The following is a 21,519-nucleotide window of genomic DNA, read 5'->3' as shown; positions in this document are numbered from 1 at the left end:
GACTGGGATCAGTGACAGGGGCAGTGAGTGTGACTGGGATCAGTGACAGGGACAGTGACTGTGACTGGGATCAGTGACGGGGCAGAGAGTGTGACTGGGATCAGTGACAGGGGCAGTGAGTGTGACTGGGATCAGTGACAGGGGCAGTGTGTGTGACTGGGATCAGTGACAGGGACAGTGACTGTGACTGGGATCAGTGACGGGGCAGAGAGTGTGACTGGGATCAGTGACGGGGCAGAGAGTGTGACTGGGATCAGTGACAGGGGCAGTGAGTGTGACTGGGATCAGTGACAGGGGCAATGAGTGTGACTGGGATCAGTGACAGGGACAGTGACTGTGACTGGGATCAGTGACGGGGCAGAGAGTGTGACTGGAATCAGTGACAGGGTCAGTGTGTGTGACTGGGATCAGTGACAGGGACAGTGACTGTGACTGGGATCAGTGCTGGGACAGTAACTGTGACTGGGATCAGTGACGGGGCAGAGAGTGTGACTGGGATCAGTGACAGGGACAGTGACTGTGACTGGGATCAGTGTCGGGGCAGAGAGTGTGACTGGGATCAGTGACGGGGCAGAGAGTGTGACTGGAATCAGTGACCGGGGCAGTGAGTGTGACTGGGATCAGTGACAGGGGCACTTCATGGTTTGATGGTCAGTTGGCAGTGCGAGAGGCTGTGCAGATCTTCCTATTTAGCAGGATCATGACGCAAGTCTATGTAAAAACAGACTCCACAAGGCATCAGCATCCGCCTGGCACTGTAACTCTGTTGATCCATATTAAACCCAGTCATAAATATTTCCCGAGCGAGTGCAGTGTTTGCCAGCTTGGGGACGTGCGTCTCATTCTTCTGTGTCACTTTAAGTGCCGCTGATTTGTTTTCGGCCTGGACCACCTTAAAAGTCTGACGAAAGCATCTCCAGGACAACAGCTTTCCGCTCCAAGGACGGGGCTAGAAAACACACACAGGCACCGAGCTTCCCTTCAGTACCACCTTCTCCTGGACAGATCCCTGCCGCTCAGTCAGACACTCCCTGCCGGCAACTCGTCCCAGCTCCACGAATCCCCACAAGGTGCAGCCAGGGAGCCAGTCCCGGGCTCGGAATCTAACATCTGGAGCAAGAAAGAGAGAGGGGGGAGTGGATCCGGATCAGCAGCCTGGCCCCATTTGGAGAGTTGCCCCAGAGCCGAATCCTGTCCCTGCCGCCTGCTCCAATCTGGGTGACATTCCTCCAGCCGCCCACAGAGCCCGAGGGAGAGACCAGAAAGCGAGTTTCAACCCCCACTCAACTGCCAGCACCATCACCATCAGCAGCACTCTCTCGTTCTCCTAAACTCCAGCACTGGTGAGTGTATCTCTTACTGCTATATCTACACAGTTCTGCCCAGTGCAGAATAGAATCACCCCCCCCCCCCCCCCTCCTCTCATCTCACACTGCGAGAGCCTGGAGTCGCCCTTTGGGATCCAACCTCCTGTTGCTCCCAGCTGAATCATCATTGCCAACAGCAAAAGTGGGCACACTCTCAACAGGGACACCGCTCCCCTGGAACTGACGGCGTAAGAGCTACCCGGGGAAGTCAGATAATGTAACAAGTTTAAACTGGGACAGCCATACAACTGTTACCCACCCGGAACCCTCTCTCTATCAAACATGTACAATATTGCTGTTGAGGCAATCTTCGTTATTAATAAGACGCCCCGGCACCGGTGGCTCTCCACCAGCGTAGAGAGGGAGCGGTTGCTATTATTCCTAATATCAAGCCGAATCAGGGAAACAGAGTCTTGTCCGCTCCCGCTTTGTTTATTGAATCTTTCCCATCGGACTTTTTAAATGGGCGCTGGGTTCAAAAAGAGTGACTTGGATTGTATATCATTGGCCACCCGTGCTGCGATGTACATGACAGTGTAGCTCTGCCTTGTATCATTCCTGTCCAGACACCACAGCCTGGCGCATTGCCACCAGCCGAGGAACAACCACGCTGCACAAATCACACCGAGCGCTTTGCTTACCGACAGAGGGAGAACATCTGTACAACATACACATGAATCTACGCACTCAGTACCTGTCTCCGTACAGGCATTGGCCCTTGTGAGCAATTCTCATTCGGAAAAGCCCAGCCAGCCAGTGTGCCGAGGTTTCCCCCAGTGTCAGCTTGTTGTTAGCGGCGGGGAGAGATTATTTTCCATTAATGAATGGACCAGCTCGCCTCCGGCATGTGGCTGCCCGGGCTGTTTACTACAGTCCTAAACCACTGGGGAATATTGATGTTTTTAAAAAAAAACATTCAGACCCACCTTGTCCTAGGCAAGCCTGCAGGGAAGTTGAAGCTTTGAGGAGAGGGTTGGAGAGAGGGGGGTGGGGGGATTGATTCCAAACGGGAACCTAACCCCCATCTTGGTCCAGTGATTCACGGAAACGAAGGCGCACATTTCAATGTGATCACAACAATCGATTGAAATCGATTCCCTCCAGCTCGTTGTATGTATCCTGCTCCTCTCCGGGTGACCCGCATTTTTTGTTTATTAGAAGCGAGCTCCTGGTGCATTCACTCCGGCAGGGAGAACGCAACCAGCCCCCTCTGTCCTCACCAGCTCCAGAATTCATTAATACCATCAACAATACCAACAACAAGACCCAGAATGTGTCTTGGGGGTGGCAACATTAGGGGTTAAAATCTGTCCACGGGACAGGGTGGAGATTAATGGCTGTTTTCTTTTTGTTTACACCGCTATCGCAATCCTGTTAACTGGGGAGGGAGTGTGAGGGGTAGGTCACATTGTTTAATATGCCATATTATTAAACTGACTGCTGTACGCTCTGTCTGACAGGCAGCGCCCAGCACAATTGATGGACTTGACCTGCGGTCAGCTCAATAGATGGGTTTGTGCGTCAGGAGTGGAACACACTCTGTCAACAGAGCTGTTTTTAGTGCATATGTTTTACATCATTGGGAGCTGGAATATCAATTAGATCATGTCTGTTCGCCACCTCTTTAGCATCTCCCTGCTTTTGCTCCATATTCCTCCAGACGAACAGCAATCTCCAGTCTTGAACGCTTCAATTGTCATTACATCCTTCCGGGGGTGGGGGGCGGTGTAGGGGAGCAAATTCCAGCTTCTGCAACCTTTTTGATTGTAAAATAAAACCTACTTCCACATTTTGCCATATTTTAAGCGCACCCCTCCCCCCCCCCCCCCCCCCCGCCTCCCCCGCCCCCACGGCAGTTCATTTTGTGTTTTTTTTAAGCGTCGATGTTGATTTTCTCTCTGTTTATTTCCATATGTTAATGATTTTTTATTTGTTTGGAGGGGTTGACAAGCTAAGGGGTTTCCTGCAGCTCTTTGACCCAGAGGCTGCTGATCCCAGTCAATAGGCAGCCAGCTGTTATCATCTGGAATGTATTGCTTGGGAAGGCAGGTGGAAGCAAATGCAATAGGAACTTTCAAAAGGCAGTGTGATATACACTGGCAAAAGGGGGAGGGAGAATAATTTTGGGGCTATGGGGAACAAGTAGGAAGTTGAGACTGTGACTCTTACAAAGACCTAGCCAGCACAGGCACATTGGGTGAATGGGCCTTCTTTGACAATTCTTTAAGACTTGCTTTTATTTTCATTTCATTTCATTTTTGAAACAGATGCGAAGCCTGAGTTCAGTTACAGGCATAACTAGGATGGGTCGAATGGCTGAATGTTGCTGAATAGATAACTGTTAATATAGAACAATTTCAATTACTGCCGCTTTTAGGACACAGTATAATGATGTAGGAAGCATAGTTGTTTTTAAGGTAAAATAATGAGCATGTTTTTTAAAATAAATTTAGAACACCCAATTATTTTTTCCCCCAATTACAGGGCAATTTAGCTTGGGCAATCCACCTACCCTGCACATAGAATCATAGAATCATAGAATTTACAGTGCAGAAGGAGGCCATTCGGCCCATCGAGTCTGCACCGGCTCTTGGAAATCTTTGGGTTGTGGGGGTGTGACCCACGTAGACATGGGAAGAATATGCAAACTCCACACGTACAGTGACCTGGGGCCGGTATCGAACCCGTGTCCTCAGCGCTGTGAGGAAGTAGTGCTAACCACTGCACCACTACGCCAGCCTTATAATGATGTGGAGATGCCGAGGAAGGAGCAGCGCTCCGAAAGCTAGTGACATTGAAACAAACCTTTTGGACTTTAACCTGGTGTTGTAAGACTTCTTACCAAGCCTTATAATGAGCATGCTATTATTATACCGAGGAATGTAGGAACAGGAGGTGGCCATTTGGCCCTTCAAACCTGCTCCACCATTCAACCTGATCAGGTTGTGGTCTCAGCTCTACTTTCCTGTCTGCGCCCCCCCCCCCCCCCCCCAACCTTTCACTCCCTTGCCTAACAAAAATCTGTCTAACTCTGCCGTGAATAAATTCAATGACCCAGCCCCCACTGCTTTCCATGGTGGAGAATTCTACGCAACTACGACTCTTTGGGAGAATACATTTCTCCTCATCTCTGTCTTAAAAGGGAGACCTCTTATTTTTAAACAATGTCTCCTAGTTTTAGTCTTCACCCACAACAGGGGACATCTCCTCCGGGTTTCCAACCAATCAAGTCTCCTCAGAACTTTGTACTTTAAGGACAAACTTTAATTAATCTTACAAATACCAAGAACAGAGTGCAACTCTTTCGGATGAGAATTTCTCACACAGCTATTTCAGAGTGTGGAGCCAGACAATTTTAATGATGAGTTAACAATGAAAGGCAAGCCCAAAACACAGCATTCTCCAAGACTAACATGATTGAAATCTATACAAATGTTACTGTTCAAATTATAACCCAGGACAATTTAATCTCAGGTAAATTCAAAGGTTGCAGGGATGGTCACCATTCTACCTGACTTTTTTTTCTCTTTGGCAAGTAGAAATTAAATAAATATGCTCCTTAAAGACTTCTCAAAGATGGGAACATTTTCATATTGTAGGTTATGGTGCTGGTGGATTTACAGCACTGATTGGTTGCTCTTTATCTTTGGATCTGACTCCTCCAATGGATGAAAATACAAGCAGAGAGCACAAGCAGGCAGTGTGAGTATATAAATCACATCTTCTGAAGCTTAAGATGCAGTGGATGGCAACAGAAAGTGTTCTACAGAAAGATGCCTTTCATTTCTCCCTGATAACTTTTTTTTTCAAATTACAATGGGATGTCAAGGGCAACTAGCTGGTAACATTTTTCTCAGATACTCAAATGGCATTTGTTCTCGAAAAGGTAATCTCAATTGTGACATTTTAGGCCGTATTTATTAAATTAGTTTATGAAGTCAGCCACTGTATGTTAAGTTTCAACAGGGCAGCATGGTGACACAGTGGTTAGAACTGTTGCCTCACAGCACCAGGGATCCGGGTTTGATTCCAGCCTTGGTTGACTGTCTGTGTGGAGTTTGCATGTTCTCCCCGTGTCTGAGTAGGTTGCCTCAGGTGCTCCGGTTTCCTACCCACAGTCCAAAGATGTGCAGATTAGGTGGATTGGCGATGCTAAATTGCCCCTAGGTGGGGTTACAGGGCTAGGTGGGGGTTTGGGCCCATAGGGTGCTCTTGCAGAGTGTCGGGGCAGACTCGATGGGCTGAATGGCCAACGTCTGTTGGGATTCTATGGTTTCCTTCTATGGAATTAATTATTCCATTTTAATTCATGATCATTTGAGCGAAACTTTCTATATTCATCCAGAAAATAGTATCATGATAGCAGAAATCAAGTGACAACCAGATCGTGACTAATGCCAGAAAGCACTTCTTTAAGCAAATAATTAACAACAACTGGAAAGGACTCTGCGTAAGGTTCTGGAAATTGTACAGTTAAATAGCCGAGGAATGTTTATCCTTTATATTTGGTGTCTTCGATTGTTGTAGTTTGGCAGGTCCTTTTCATCTTAAATGTTTGCTGTCCTCCCCCTGAGGCTCAAACCTCAGCTTTCACATGGCTAAAAACAATGGTGCAAAATAAAGCCATTGTGTGAAAAACAGGGGAGTCAGAACACAAATTCAATCAAGGAAAAATACAACAATAAAATGAAAGTTCTTCAAAAAGAACTTTTTGGGGTCACAAAGGGCTTCTCTTCTCTGGGAATTATGGACGAAAGTCTCTTCAACTGTAACTGTCTATGAAGTTAGATTATCAGATCCAACCCGCCCTCATGAACAAGGACCCATAGCGTCTTACTCAGGATGGATGATGTTTGGGATTTGAGGAAGAAAGGGGATGCTTTCCTGAGGTTGTGCTGGAGGTATACCATAGGGGAGAGTAGAGAAACATTTACTCTGCAGCCAACTCTATTGCAATAAAAGTAAAATACTACAGATGCTGGGAATCTGAAATGAAAACAGGAAATGCTGGAAGGACTGAACATGTCTGGCGGCATCTGTGGAGAAAAAACAGAGTTAACATTTGGTGTCTGTATGGATGTGAAGGAGAGTCATACACACTCAAAACGTTGGGATGAATTTTCCAAGGCTTCCGCCGATGTGATCTTCTGGTCCCGCTGAAAGTGACCGGCCATGATGGGTTCCCTGGTGTTGGGAATGGCGAGCCACGTAAGACACTGTAGATATCAGTGGGACTGAAAGACCCCCCCCCCCGCAGCATGGTAAGATGCCTCTGCCGCTGGAAAACCCGCCATAGGGAGGGGGTGGAAAATCCCACCCCATCCGTTAAACCCTGTTTCTCTCTCCACAGATGCTGCCAGAGCTGCTGAGAGTTTCCAGCATTTTCAGTTTTCATTCCTAACTCTACCGCGTTCAACTTGGAAATAATTAATGTTGACACCTGGTGCTCAAAATGAGAAAGTATTTCATTACTTGAAGATAAGTTTTCAATTCATCTTGATCACGCACCTCTGGTCTTTACTCCATCTGGATTACTATGAGGCAATTTATTTTGAGTGCTTTTGAAGAATATTTCCATAGTATTGTTTTGAGATGCAGGGAGCAGGAATATATTGCAGGAACTCCCCAACACTCCTGAGGGGTGATCTGTATCCCTGCTCCTAGCTCGACTAGACTGTAGCGGTTCAAGAAGGTGCAAGGATAATTATGGATGGGCAACAACAGCTGGTCTAGCCAAAGACGTCCATATCCCATGAAAGAATAAGAAAGATTACAGTGACTTGACCTCATTTCATGAGTTCAGTATACACAGCTTCTGAGAATTGCCATTTGGCCTATTTGTTAAAGAAATACCAACAAGATTGGCAGGGGGCGCCACAGTGGCACAGTGGTCAGCATGGTTGCCTCACAGCTCCTGGGTCCCAAGTTCAATTTCAGCCTCGGGTGACTGTGTAGAGTTTGCACTTTCTCCCCGTGTCTGCGTGAGTTTCCTACGGGGGGCACCGGTTTCCTCCCACAGGCCAAAGATATGCAGGTTAAGTGGATTGGCCATGCTAAATTGCCCCTTAGTGTGAAAAACGTTAGGTTGGGTTACTGGGTTGTGGGGATAGGGTAGAGGTGTGGGCTTAAGTCGGGTGCTCTTTCCAAGGGCCGTTGCAGACCCGATGGGCCGAATGGCCGCATTCTGCACTGTAAATTCTATGAAATATGTTGAGGACCATTTTTCTGAAAAGTAATTTGAACACCCACCATTTGTTGGGTGTGGGGGAATAGTGGACAGCATTGTGACAGATTCGAAACAAATCTTAGGAATCATTATTTCAATCAGTTAGTAGTAAATCTATAGGTTCCTTACGGAGATGGTGGAGATTGATTGCTCTGATGTTTCAACAGCTCCATTAATTTTTTGACACGTGACTGTCAAGATAGCAGAAGGTGACCTTGGCCTTTTAAAATCTAGCTACTTCCTACTTCTACTGTAGAATTCTACACACTCACTACTCTCTGAGAGAAGAAATCCTTCCAAATCTCTGTCTTAAATGGGCGCCCCCTTACTCTGAGATTATGTCCTCTGGTTCTAGACTTTCCCACAAGAAGAAACATCCTCTCATCATCTACCCTGTCAAGCCCCCTGAGAATCCTACATGTCTCAAGAAGGTCGCCTCTCATTCTGCTAAACTCCAATGCGTACAGGTCAAATCTACTTAACCCCTCCTTATAAGAAAATCCCTCAAAACCTGGAATCAACTGAGTGAACCTTCTCTGGACCACCTCCAATGCCAGTATCTATTTCCTTAGATAAGGGAACTAAAACCATTCACAGTATTCTCAGTGTGGTCTAATCAGTAACAATAATAATCTTCATTAGTGTCACAAGTAGGCTTACATTAACACTGCAATGAAGTTACTGTGAAAATCCTCTGGTCGCCACACTACGGCGCCTGTTCGGGTACATTGAGGGAGAATTCAGAATGTCCAATTCACCAAGCAAGCACATCTTTCAGGATGTAGGGCAGCACGGTAGCATTGTGGATAGCACAAATGCTTCACAGCTCCAGGGTCCCAGGTTCGATTCCGGCTTGGGTCACTGTCTGTGCGGAGTCTGCACGTTCTCCCCGTGCGTGCGTGGGTTTCCTCCGGGTGCTCCGGTTTCCTCCCACAGTCCAAAGATGTGCGGGTTAGGTGGATTGGCCATGCTAAATTGCCCATAGTGTCCAAAATTGCCCTTTGTGTAGGGTGGGGTTACTGGGTTATGGGGATAGGGTGGAGGTGTGGATCTTGGGTAGGGTGCTCTTTCCAAGAGCCGGTGCAGACTCGATGGGCCGAATGGCCTCCTTCTGCACTGTAAATTCTATGATAATCTATGATAATCTATGATAATCTATGACTTGTGGCAGGAAACTGGGGCACCACAGGAAGAATGTGCAGACTCCATACAGACAGTGACCCAAGCCGAGAATCGACCCCGGTCCCTGATGCTGTGAAGCAACAGTGCTGACCACTGTGCTACCGTGCCATCCATGCCAGGACGTCCCTACTTTTATACTTCAATCCATAGAATGTGTGGTCTAACTAGTGTCTTGTATAGATGTAGCAGGACTTCCCTATTTTATACTTCATTCCTTTTGAAATAAAGACCAATATTCTATTTGCCTTCCCAATTACCTGCTGAATTTGCATGTTAGCTTGATTTATGCACGAGGACCCCCAAATCTCTCTGTTCTCCAGTTGTCTCAGCAATCTTTCCCCATTTAAATAATACTCAGCTCCTTTATTCTTCCTACCAAAATGCATAACTGAACATTTTCCTACATTATATTCCATCTGACAAGCTTTTGCCCACTCACCTAACTTGTCTACATCCCTCTGCAGTTGCTTTGTGTTATCTTCACCACTTGCCATCCCACCTATTTTTGTATCACCTGCAAACCTGGCAAGAGTTCATTCACTTCCTTCGTCCAAGTCATTAATATATATTGTAAATAATTGTGGCCCCAGCAAGGATACTCGTCACACTCCACTAGCTAAAGGTTTCCATCTTGAAAATGCTCCTCTTATCCCAACTCTCTAAATTCTATAAGTTAGCCAATTCTCTATCCAGGCTACCCCCAATACCATAGGCTCTAATCTTATTAAGTAGCCTTTTGTGTGGTACCCTATTAAACGTATTTTGGAAATACAAGTATATTACATCTACTGGTTCTCCCTTATCTATCCTGCTTGTTACCACCTCAAAGAATTCTAATACATTTGTCAGACATAATTTCTCTTTCATGAAGCCATGCTGACTCTGCTTGACTATATTATGCATTTCTAAATGCACATTCTTAACACTTCCATTAAAAAACCAAATGGATACATTTAATACAAACAGACTAGGGGCGGGATTCTCCCCTACCCGGCAGGGCGGGGGGTCCCGGCGGGATGGAGTGGCGTGAACCACTCCGGCATCGGGCCGCCCCAAAGGTGCAGATTCCTCCGCACCTTTAGGGGCCAAGCCTGCACCTTTAGGGGCCAAGCCCGCACCTTTAGGGGCTAGGCCCGCCCCGGAGTGGTTGGCACCCCGCCGGCTGGCAGGGAAGGCCTTTGGCGCCATGCCAGCTGGGGCCGAAGGGACTCTGCCAGCCGGCGGGAGTCCACGCATGCGCGGGAGCGTCAGCGGCTGCTGACGTCATCCCCGCGCATGCGCAGGGGGGGGTCACCTACGCGTCGGCCATCGCAGAGACCTAAACGGCCGACGCGTAGTAAAAGATTGCCCCCACGGCACAGGCCTGCCTGTGGATCGGTGGGCCCTGATCGTGGGCCAGGCCACCATGGGGGCACCCCCCAGGGCCAGATCGCCCCACGCCCCCCCCCCCCCCCCAGGACCCCGGAGCCCGCTCGCGCCGCCAGGTCCCGCCGGTAAGGGACCTGGTTCAATACATGCAGGCGGGATCGGCATAGCAGCAGCGGGACCTCGGCCCATCGCGGGCTGGAGAATCGCTGGGGGGGGGGGCCCCACCGACCGGCGCGGCGCGATTCCCGCCCCAGCCGAATCTCCGGAGAATTCGGTGGTCGGCGGGGGCGGGATTCACGCCGCCCCCGGCGATTCTCCGACCCAGCGGGGGGGGTGGGGGGGGGGTGGAGAATCCCACCCCAGATGTTTGTTTAATGATACCACTCACAGTAATTTTCAATCTATTATTTGACGTAGTCTTTCCCAGATAAATGTTTTTAAATTTCTTGTTAACATATTTTCAAGTTAAGCTCTCTGGATCTAAAAAGCTGCCTAAGAGGGTCACAGAGAATTTACATAATCATCAGATTTTTTTTTAACTTCATTACTCTTTTATCTTGGATGTTGTCATGCTAATAAAGCACATTTCTTGTAACAGTAGCATTGCTTTCAATTAGATTGCTGTTTCTCAGTTAGGACAGGACTCCCAAGCAGTGGGTTCAGATTTTCAGTCCTTCCTTTCAGAGAGCAAGATTTTAAGACCAATGGCTTAATCATATTTTCTTTCCCACATTGGATATTATCATCTATTATCAATGTAATATGAAGATCACATTGCTGTTATGTAAATGAGTGCTATGTTTGGAGTTTCAGACACTTTCAGGGGAACATCCAATTAAAATTATGGTTAGGCCAGATGGGACAACATGCTTTGACATATTAAAAGATTCCTACAATCAATTAGATCCAGGATAAGAATTATCATTGAAAGTCACAAACAGATATATTAGTTTTAAGTTCAGCTCATGTGTTTCTGACTGAAGTACTGTCACTTGAAAAGAAATAAAATAAATGGGCTAAAATAATCACATTCATATTTTGTGTGTTCATCCATAGTAAGGTTGGAATCGACAAAAATTCACAGGAGATGTGACTGTTGTTGGAATTTATCACTTGTCACTGCAACTTCATTATTTTCAATTTGTTTTGGCAGATAAAGACTTGCCAGTCTGCATCATGGGTGAGAGTCTCGACTGCAGGTTCAACAACCTTAACTGGGAACAGATTCAGAGCTTGGATCAAGTCTTAACAGAAGTGATACCTATTCATGGAAGAGGCAACTTCCCCACATTGGAAATAAAGCCAAAAGACATAATTCATGTTGTGAAGGATCGCCTGGAAGAGAATGGGATTATGGTCCATGACATTCGTCTGAATGGCTCAACAGCAAGCCACATTCTTGTGAAGCAAAATGGAACAAGCTACAAAGACCTTGACATTATCTTTAGAGTAGAGTTGCCTGGAGAGGAAGAGTTCCAGGTGGTAAAAGGGGTGGTATTGGATTGTCTTCTAGACTTTCTACCACAAGGTGTGAATAAAGAAAAGATCACAGGGCTCACATTGAAAGAAGTCTATGTTCAGAAAATGGTTAAAGTTGCTAATGATTATGATCGGTGGAGTCTCATCTCCTTGTCTAATAACAGTGGGAAAAATGTTGAGCTAAAGTTTGTTAATTCATTACGGCGGCAGTTTGAATTTAGCGTAGACTCTTTCCAAATAATTCTGGACTCACTGTTACCTCTTTTCTGCTGTGAAGAGGATGAAATGACAAAGGAGACCCATCCAGCTGTCATAGCAGAGAGCATGTATGGAAACTTTGAAGAAGCAATGGATCATCTGAGGTACAAACTGATTGCCACAAGAAACCCTGAAGAGATCCGAGGTGGTGGCTTGCTTAAATACAGCAATCTCTTGGTTCGAGAATTTAAACCAGCATCTGATTCAGAAATCAAAAGCTTAGAGCGCTACATGTGCTCAAGGTTTTTCATTGACTTCCCCGATGTGTCTGAGCAGCAAAGGAAGATCGAATCCTATTTACGGAACCATTTCATTGGCGAAGAGAAAAGCAAGTATGATTACTTGATGACAGTGCGCCAAGTTGTGAACGAGAGCACAGTCTGTTTGATGGGACACGAGAGAAGGCAGACTTTGAATATGATCACCCTTTTGGCTCTGAGAGTACTAGGTGAACAGAATATTATTCCAAACGCTGCCAATGTCACCTGCTACTATCAACCTGCCCCTTATGTCAGTGACCGCAGCTTTAGCAATTACTACATATCACACGGACAGCCGCACCTTGTGTATCAGCCCTATCCGCTACACATCAATATGCAGACTGGCCTGGTGTAGTGTTATGCTGAATGCAAAAGCCTGACTTTAAATAAGACCCGAGCTTTCAGGTCCCTAGAGATCTGATGAAAGAGGCAGGTTGTAACCCATTGAGTATACTGCTGTTTGCCAGTAAAGTCAACTATTTAGATATATGCCAATTGTTGGGTAACCCATGTTTAAGCTGACCTGCAAAGAGACGACCAAACTGTAGGTGTGACACATAATAAACACATGTGCTTAATCAGTGAAGAATGATCTCACAACTGAATAAGCACAGGCACATCTACCCGAAGTGTAATGGAGGATTTTTTTTTCTAAAGATAAACTTGAGCCAATGAAGATGTGGAAAGATATATTAATAGGTGAAGTTAGATAATGTGAATGACAGTCCCGCATACCCCTGCTTTGGTGATTGTAGTTAGGGCTAAAATCTTAATGAAAGAGTGGATGGTAAAGTTAATCTGTTACCAGAAATACTAATTGCACAGAAAATAACTACTTTGTACTTGAATGACTTTGGTTACGAGGCAGTTAAGTACAACTCAGAACACGTGTAGGAAACATTTCTTAAACATGAAATAATCTTGTGACAAAGAAAACCTTACTGACCAAAGATTGTTTGTAAATATTGCATCACCCAAGTGCCTAAGCTATGTAGATAGGTCATGAAAGCTATATGATTTGTAATAATTATTTCAGGATGTGCCATTTAGTTATCATTTGGATTGGGATTACATTCAATTAAGTAACAGCCCGTATCCTAACGGCACAGCAGGAGTCTATTCAACCCCTCATACCTGTGCCAGCAATGTGGGGCTTCTGATAATTAATACCGATGACTTGATATTTTTAAGTCCGGAGTGTCTTGTATCATTTGCAGACACTCTTTGATACTCCTGCTCTATCTTTCAGAACCTACTTGTCAACATCAGGTAACTGAATTTGGTCAGCCAACTGCAAGAGAAATTACTGATTGAAAATTTCCCAAGAAGTGACACATACTTCACTACTCTGTTACACCCAACAATACCCAGTGCCAGTAAAACTGAATGCAAGAAGGAACATGTGACAACCCATTCACTTACTATACAAGGAAATTAAAAAGTGTCAAAGATATAGATCACTCTTAATACGAGCAACCTAATATAATAATTATAATCTTTATTGTCACAAGTAGGCTTACATTAACACTGCAATGAAGTTACTGTGAAAAGCCCCTAGTCACCACACTCCAGCGCCTGTTCGGGTACACTGAGGGAGAATTCAGAATGTCCAATTCACCTAACAGTACATCTTTCGGGACTTGTGGGATAAATCCGGAGCACCCGGAGGAAACCCACGCAGACACGGGGAGAACATGCAGACTCCGCACAGACAGTGACCCAAGCCTGGAATCGAACCTGGGACACTGGCAGTGTGAAGCAACAGTGCTACCAATTGTGCTACCGTGCCACTCCTAGAATTGCAGTAAAATCATGCAACAGACATTCTAATAGTTAACTGATCTTATTAAATGATATAATTCTTACCCTACAAAAGTTAGGAACAAGCGATGACAATAAGTTTAAGCCTTATTTACGAACAAATTGCTTTTTCGCTTGCATTTGTTTCCTTGTAGACTGAAGACTATAGGACTGGATTTTCTGGTGGGTGCAGACATAACACTGGACCCAAGGGGGGTTCCTGAACCCACCAAGGTCACCCTCGGGCGCAGCCTTTCGGGAGCTGGCAACCTAACCGTCTGCTCTCCAGACTCAGGCTGCCAATACTGCAGGCGCAGCCAGAGGCCCTGCAGTGACTTCAAGTTGGGAGACCCATTAAAAGAGGTGGGCACTGCTCAGGCAGGCACCTGTGTTTGCAGACTCCTCAATATGGAGGTGCAGCCATCAGTTGAGTCCATAGAAGTCATAAATTAAGGAGCCAAGGTTGGTACAGCCTTGGGGTTTAGAGGAGTCCCTTCCATTTGCTTATCCATGGATAGGGCTACGGCCATCATCACCAAGACCGCATGATTGCTGCCTGCAGCCACTGTTGGATCCTGCCACCTTGATAGAGATGGTGGTCTTTGCATATGGCAGAGGTGTAGTGTGGGGGCTTGTGGCGGTCACTTGGCAAAATACCAGTTCCGCCTCAAAATGGCCCTTAAATAGGCTCTTAATCTGATTAATCAATTGGACCCGGTTCCCAGCCCACCTCTGGGAATGCCCCATGGAGGCATCAATGCTCCATGGCTCCACAATTTTTTCACAACCTGTCTCCTCCAACCAGTCACCACAGGGCTGGGAAAGCCCCCTCCTACATTCCTGTTTTCAGTGAATACATCTTTAAATCGTCTTGCTCAGTAACGTGTGAAAATGGTCTCACTCAAGTCCACATTTTCTCGAGCAAAAGGTATTGTTGCTCAGATTGGTTTTTTGTTCCTTTTGTAAGGAGTAATTCAGTGGGAGTAACAAACCAGAATGGTCTATGGATGATTGCGAAACATCAATCAATGGCTCATTCAATAGCGTCTGTTTCCTGTTTGGATAACACTTTAACCACAAAACATAAAAGAGTTCAGCTTGCCAGCAAAACTGTAGCTAAGATCCTATTAATCACCATGACAATGTTCTATGTAAAAACGAAAACAATGATACAGAAAACATAGAGAAGAAAACTAAATTGACAAAATGAATAATTTTTCTTGGATTCAAATTATCATTCCGCCTAAAAGTATGCCATTGGGTCTATTCATGCATATACCTTTTCTGTGTAAAAGAAATGACTGATTAGTCCCATGCCCTTGCTCTTTCTCCATTACCCAATACTTTTTTCAAGTGCATATCTTGACTTTAGATATAGAATTCAAATAATTTATGGTGCACTAACGTTCCTGTTGGTTGGGCTAATAGTCTTTGTCGATAGGTTGCGTTCTTTTTTATTTCCAACCTGAAAACTCTTCAGTCATTTCTAATAATTCCTTGGGGAGACAGTACAGATATACTGGATTTTTCAATGTACCAGAATTAGATAACTTTGTTCTTGGCGGAATAAAAATATTCTTCTAAAAAAAATGCATATGCACACTATTCCATCTCACGTTAGGGGCAATGATTTCTCAACTAGTGCAGCAGCCCCTCATTGTGACACTGTCTCAGCAACAAAAAAAATGTCCCGAGGGAAATCTTCTGTGGGACTTCCATCTTCTAAGAGCAAGACACTTTCTGTGAGGAATCGCAATTGATTAGAGTCACTGACAAAAGAAATAAAAGGTAATGTTCCAGCAAGTGTAAAATTCAACTCCATCTGCCAAATCCCAAATGCTGAGGTTGAGAAATTGGTTAAATGATGACAATACATCTGGAAATTTCATTTTCTGCTTTTAAACTCTCAACTTGTGAAATTGAGAAGTGCGTTCTCACCATGTTTTACAAATTAACCCTGTCTTTGTAACAGAAAAAAATCCAGTAAAAGGAAAGTGAAGTCTAATACCCAATTGCAAGGTGGCTAAGTGTACCGACTGCCCCCAAAAAAGAGGTGACATTCCTTTTACTATATTTAAATGGAATGAGAGCATGAAAATTCCTGAGGCTATGAACTTTGTTTAACCTCACCCAAGGCTAGAAATCCGACTCTTACGGACAAAGTCATATGTACAACACTGTGTATCTGAAGCGCAACAATGGCGACCATTTCAGCCCATGCAAACTCCACCATTCCAAGATGGAGCAGAGTCTCACATGAGGTCCTATTGGACCAAAGAAAAACACATTTTTCATCCTTTGACTCCCACTTAAGCCATGTTAATTAAAGAAGTTCCTTCATCCCTCCTAAGTTTGCTTACCTCGATCTAGTGAAGGACTGGGGCCCTCAGAAGATCTTAAACATAACACATGTCATCCGGTGCCGGCTCCACTGAAATGTTTGCAGGGCCAACGGGCAGAATTTCCTCGGAATCCCAAGAAATCCCGAATTGCACACTTCCTTGATGTAGGAAAATCCGAGCTTAGTTACAATCAACTGGAATTAAAAATCTGAATCAAGCAGTTTGGGATCTCTACAGATCTGGGTTCTGGACGATAGACCAGGTACTTCCCAGGTGGAAAGGCCATAGATTTCAGAAACCTTTAAAACCATGTTGTCATGTACTGTTTCATTGGTAAAGCGGTCATTTTGTTTCAAGCAAACGGAGGCTTCATTTTCCAAAACAAAACATAGAAATATAGAAAACATATGTTTTGACAAACTTCAGCATCATAAGGTATGCTAAATTCGGTAAACTTGAAATAGTGTGTCAAAATGCGTTTCATATACTATCCAGGCATCTTTAGAGGCATCTAATTGCGATGATTTTTTTTAAACAAAGTATCTTTATCAAATTCCCTGCCACATAATTTTTTATTTTCTCAGGACCATGAAGTGTATTCTTACAATTGTAGCTCAAGGTATGAGCTAAAAAATCATTCAGACCAGTTCTCATCTTACTTTCAAAACTGTAAACACACAGGTCAGAATTAACTCAAACCCAATGAACCTTGTGAAGAACTATTAACATTGTCACAAGATATTCCAGTGTTGTGGTATCAGCCTTTGTTTAATACCAACACTCTTGCCTCTGAGCCAGACGTTCATGAATCCAAGTCCCACTCCAGAAAGTTCTTCAATGCGTTACCTAGGCTACCAGCTCAGTGCTGCACCATCAGAGGGACTATCTTTCAGTTGAAATGTTAAACCCTAGGCCTGGTTGCCCTCAGTGATAAGTAAAGATCCCATGAACCTGCTCGAAGACAAACAGGCGAATTATCCCCAGTGCCCTGGGCGATATTTGCCCCGGGCCAATGCCACTAAAACAGGTTATTTAAATGTTGTTTCAAGGGACCTTGCCACGCATAAGTTAGCTGCCCCTTTTCCTTCATCGCTGAAGTGACTACGCTTCAAAGTGCTTTGGGATGTCCTGGGTTGAAAAACACTTAGAAATGCAACTGTTTCTTTCAATGCAAACAGAAAATTGAATGCTGAGAGATAAAGTAGTAATATATTTTCTACAGATTATTTTAGTGTGTTTAAGCATATGGACCTAGAAATTGCACTTGTGCAAATATTAGAATATGGGCTAATCCATCAGTTGAAAGAAGTGGTTAAAAGAATTTCATTCAAAAACTTTCAAATCTCATACACTAATATTCACAAAGTGTAATTTCAAAGGCTTGTTGTTCTTGGTGTTCCTATATTGTATAAATCACAAAATACGTATGTACATAGTCAAATACAAATATAAAACTCTATATTTTGCCTAAAGTAGTTTTAAGAGACTACATTTAACCCTGGTTTTCCATGAGTATGTAAACAAAACTGAGCAGCATAATTTCTACCCAGTCAAGATCTCTTCCTTTTAATAGTCCTGTTTTCTGAAGCTGTTGTGCAGATGTTGGGTTCCTCATTTTGTTGTGACCTTATCAGAATTTCAAAACTAGTGTGTATACCTTGATTTGTGTTTGATGACTTGAAACCTATTGATTCCTGTAAGTTTCAGTGCAATGGAAACTGAACACCACCACATGTATCTGCATTGCAAAAGAGAATGGTTTTGCAAACTGTGAATTGAATACAATTATATCACCAGCTGAGATACTGTGCCAATATTTTTTTACTTATATAACAGAGCATTTTAAAATTGTCCAGTGCATCACCCCTGGTAATTTTATATATTCCTAACACGCAGTTACCAGCATATTGAGATGGAGAATAAGAAGCAAAGAATTATTTTAGGGAGATCTTACTAAACGACAAAATAAACAACCTATTTGTGCAGTTCTTTTCCATTCACCTGTAAAAATGCGTCAGAGTTGTAAGAACTCATGTCGCACCCGCACAATCCTTGAGTATCAATTGAAATATTCAGTGCACTTGACACTCGTACAGCTGTTTCAGCATCTGTTCTTGGATTAACTGTTACTGCGGTATCAATGCATAAAACAAGTCAACTGAGAAGCTTTGAAACAAAAACAAATAAACAAGAAGATCCATGCGTATCCTGCAGATAGTTAAGTCTGGTATTTTATGAATTGAAAGATAACGTCAAAGATGTATAATGTGAAATGTGAAAGGGAGATTGTTCTGTGCTGGTTGTTGCTGTTGTCTCCTGCGTTTTTATTGTTTCATGTCTGCAGTCACTGTGATAATCTGTTTTGTTCTGTTTTTGGTGATTGTGTACTTGTTTACAGTGTTCAATAAAGAGTGGAAATTTTAAACTAGGTTTCAAATAAATGCCTGCAGTCATTCTGACTTTCTTGTTCTGGGACATGATTACATATCACCAAACAGCCGATAGCTTTCCACTTGCTATCTTGTGTCGGATTCTGAGCACTTTATTTCCAGCTGCCTTTTTGATGTCTGTAACATGTACTAGTTTTGAGTTGAAATTTCAGTCTTAATGGATAGGCTCCTTGTTTATCCTCACTATGCCACTTCAATAGTGCTCTGCTGAATTGCTGGCTGGATGGCTTCATTGCAGCTGAATTTTAGAATGTAAGGGCGAGGTGCAAAAAACTCATCAGCCACGATCATTATGAAGTAGAATTGCTTATTGGGGAGGAAGCATTTAGATGAGCACTTGAAACACCATGGGCGAGATTCTCCGACCCCCCGCCGGGTCGGAGAATCGCCGGGGGCTGGCGTGAATCCCGCTCCGCTGGTTGCCGAATTCTCCGGCACCGGATATTCGGCGGGGGCGGGAATCACACCGCGCCGGTTGGCGGCCTCCCCCCCCGCGATTCTCTGGCCCAGATGGGCCGAAGTCCCGCTGCTAAAATGCCTGTCCCGCCGGCGTAGATTAAACCACCTACCTTACATGCGGGACAAGGCGGCGCGGGCGGGCTCCCGGGTCCTGGAGGGGGCGTGGGGCGATCTGTCCCTGGGGGGGGCCCCCACGGTGGCCTGGCCCGCGATCGGGGCCCACCGATCCGCGGGCGGGCCTGAAGACTCCCTTCACTGTGCATGCACGGGAATGCCGTCAGCGACCGCTAACGCTCCCGCGCATGTGCCGCCTGGAGATGTCATTTCCGCGCCAGCTGGCGGGGCGGAAATTCGTCCGGTGCGGGCCTAGCCCTTTAAGGTTGGGGCTCGGCCCCCCAAAATGCGGAGCATTCCACACCTTTGGGGTGGCACGATGCCCGACTGATTTGAGCCGTTTTGGGCGCCAGTCGGCGGACATCGCGCCGATACCGGAGAATTTCACCCCATAGCACTAAAGTATACGGATCACAAGTGCTAAAAAATGGGATTAGAATGGACAGGTACTTGATGCCCTGCGCAGACAGGAAGGGCCAAAGGACCTCTTGCTGTGCTGTAAAACTGTATGGGTCTCTGAACCTAAGATTAAGTCATTCTGCCCCTTGGCCCTGTTCCATCGTTCCAGTAGACACCTGTACCTCAAACCATGGTTCCATGTCCCTTTAAACCTTCAACAAAAATATAAAAATCTCAGATTTTAAATTTTTAATTAACTAACCTCAACAGCTTCCTTTCTGGGAAAGAGTTCCGTATTTTCAAGTGGATGTCGCTGGCTCGGCCAGCATTTATTGTCCATTCCTAATTGCTCTGGCAAAGGTGGTGGTGAGGGATCTTTTTGAGCCCCTGCAGTCCATGCTGGCGATTGCTGAAGGATCATTCTAGGCACCGGAAACACATTTTCAACATTCCACAAGCTTACTCAATGGCACATCTGGTGGTCTTGTAATAAAAATAATAATTTTTATAAGTGTCACAAGTAGGTTTACATTTACACTGTAATGAAGTACTGTGAAAATCCCCTAGTCGCCACACTCCGGCACCTTTTCAGGTACACTGAGGGAAAATTCAGAATGTCCAATTCACCTAACAGCAGGTCCTTTGGGACTTTGTGGAAGGAAACCGGAGCACCCAGAGGAAACCCATGCCGACGCGGGGAGAACGTGCAGACTCCGCACAAACATTGACCCAAGCCAGGAATCGAACACAGATCTTGGCGCTGTGAAGCAACAGTGCTAACCGCTGTGCTACCGTGCCGCCCGTGTAGCATTCCTACACATCATTGGTGATATCACTCGTAGGTGTCCCGAGCCTGGTTCAATGTGGGGTTCCCTTACCTCCTCAGTACCAACCCTTAAGGTTGTTTCCAGGAATGAACAGTGCTGGCTGATGCATTGACGTACCATGAAGGTACCAGGGAATCAGGTGGACAATCACATCAACCTCTTCTTGTGGTTCCATATTGATGGAATAATATCGCTTGTGGTTAATGAAAACACTTGGTTGCTGTGGTGGTGCTCGGATTGTCAAGTGTGCGCAGTTGATGGCTTGTACCTGTGGGGAACCAGAGAGGCAAATCTGAGCGCCTTGTATCCTAGCTATTGTCAGCTCAGACAAATCTTCAATAACTCCCAACCCTGGCAAACAGTCCATCAGTTACCCTGTTTATGCATTTATTTGCAATGGACTGCAGACATTTTGAGGTATCTCTGAGAGGAACCAAAGGCAGAAATTATGAAGGCATTCGTGATTTGGTAGCCGATAGTAATGTGTGGCAAAGAGAAGTTGGCCCACGGAATAAGTCCCAATGTCAGGAGCTAATGTCAGACCCAAGCCAACGCAAGCGGACAGCAGGACTGTCGCAGCAAACTTCGTGATTGTGGCCTCGTAATTGGAAAATGGGCAGCATATGTATTCCATGAATGCCTCTGAAACAGCCAAAAAGGAGTTTTAAAATAGGTAGGGGTTTTGGTACACTTCACACCCAATCAATGCACAGGAACAATGAAAAAGCCATTAGGAGGCTGAATTACATTGTCAGAAATAGAACATAGAACATAGTTTCAGAGAATTTACAGTGCAGAAGGAGGCCATTCGGCCCATCGATTCTGCACCGGCTCTTGGAAAGAGCACCCTACGTAAGATCACACCTCCACCCTATCCCCATAACCCAGTAATCGCACCCAACACTAAGGGCCATTTTGGACACTAAGGGCAATTTATCATGGTCAATCCACCTAACCTGCACATCTTTGAACTGTGGGAGGAAACCGG

The 21,519-nt window shown here is 45.1% G+C and overlaps 1 protein-coding gene across 2 annotated transcripts; it reads left to right on the top strand.

Annotated features, from left to right (window-relative positions):
• The first annotated feature begins 798 nt into the window (after positions 1 to 798).
• Positions 799 to 18,707, top strand: LOC140420951 (terminal nucleotidyltransferase 5C-like). Of its 2 annotated transcripts, XM_072505142.1 has the most exons (3): positions 799 to 1,343; positions 4,967 to 5,069; positions 11,297 to 18,707. In XM_072505142.1, exons 2-3 carry the CDS (start codon positions 5,036 to 5,038, stop codon positions 12,493 to 12,495), a joined length of 1,233 nt encoding a protein of 410 aa, XP_072361243.1. In that variant the 5' UTR covers positions 799 to 1,343; positions 4,967 to 5,035; the 3' UTR covers positions 12,496 to 18,707. The 2 variants fall into 2 exon arrangements, with proteins under 2 accessions (XP_072361243.1, XP_072361244.1); XM_072505143.1 differs by lacking the exon at positions 4,967 to 5,069 and having other exon boundaries at positions 802 to 1,343.
• The last annotated feature ends 2,812 nt before the right edge of the window (positions 18,708 to 21,519 follow it).

The sequence above is a fragment of the Scyliorhinus torazame genome, chromosome 5 (genome assembly GCF_047496885.1).
Source record: "Scyliorhinus torazame isolate Kashiwa2021f chromosome 5, sScyTor2.1, whole genome shotgun sequence".
Classification (NCBI taxonomy): domain Eukaryota; kingdom Metazoa; phylum Chordata; class Chondrichthyes; order Carcharhiniformes; family Scyliorhinidae; genus Scyliorhinus; species Scyliorhinus torazame.
This window is presented reverse-complemented; position numbering and strand designations above follow the sequence as displayed.

Bases quoted from the DNA above. Each gene is read 5' to 3' on its own strand.
- LOC140420951 (XM_072505142.1), top strand. From the start codon at position 5,036: ATGAAAATACAAGCAGAGAGCACAAGCAGGCAGT. The intron at 5,070-11,296 runs GTGAGTATATAA...TTGTTTTGGCAG, and splicing joins AGAGAGCACAAGCAGGCAGT to ATAAAGACTTGCCAGTCTGC.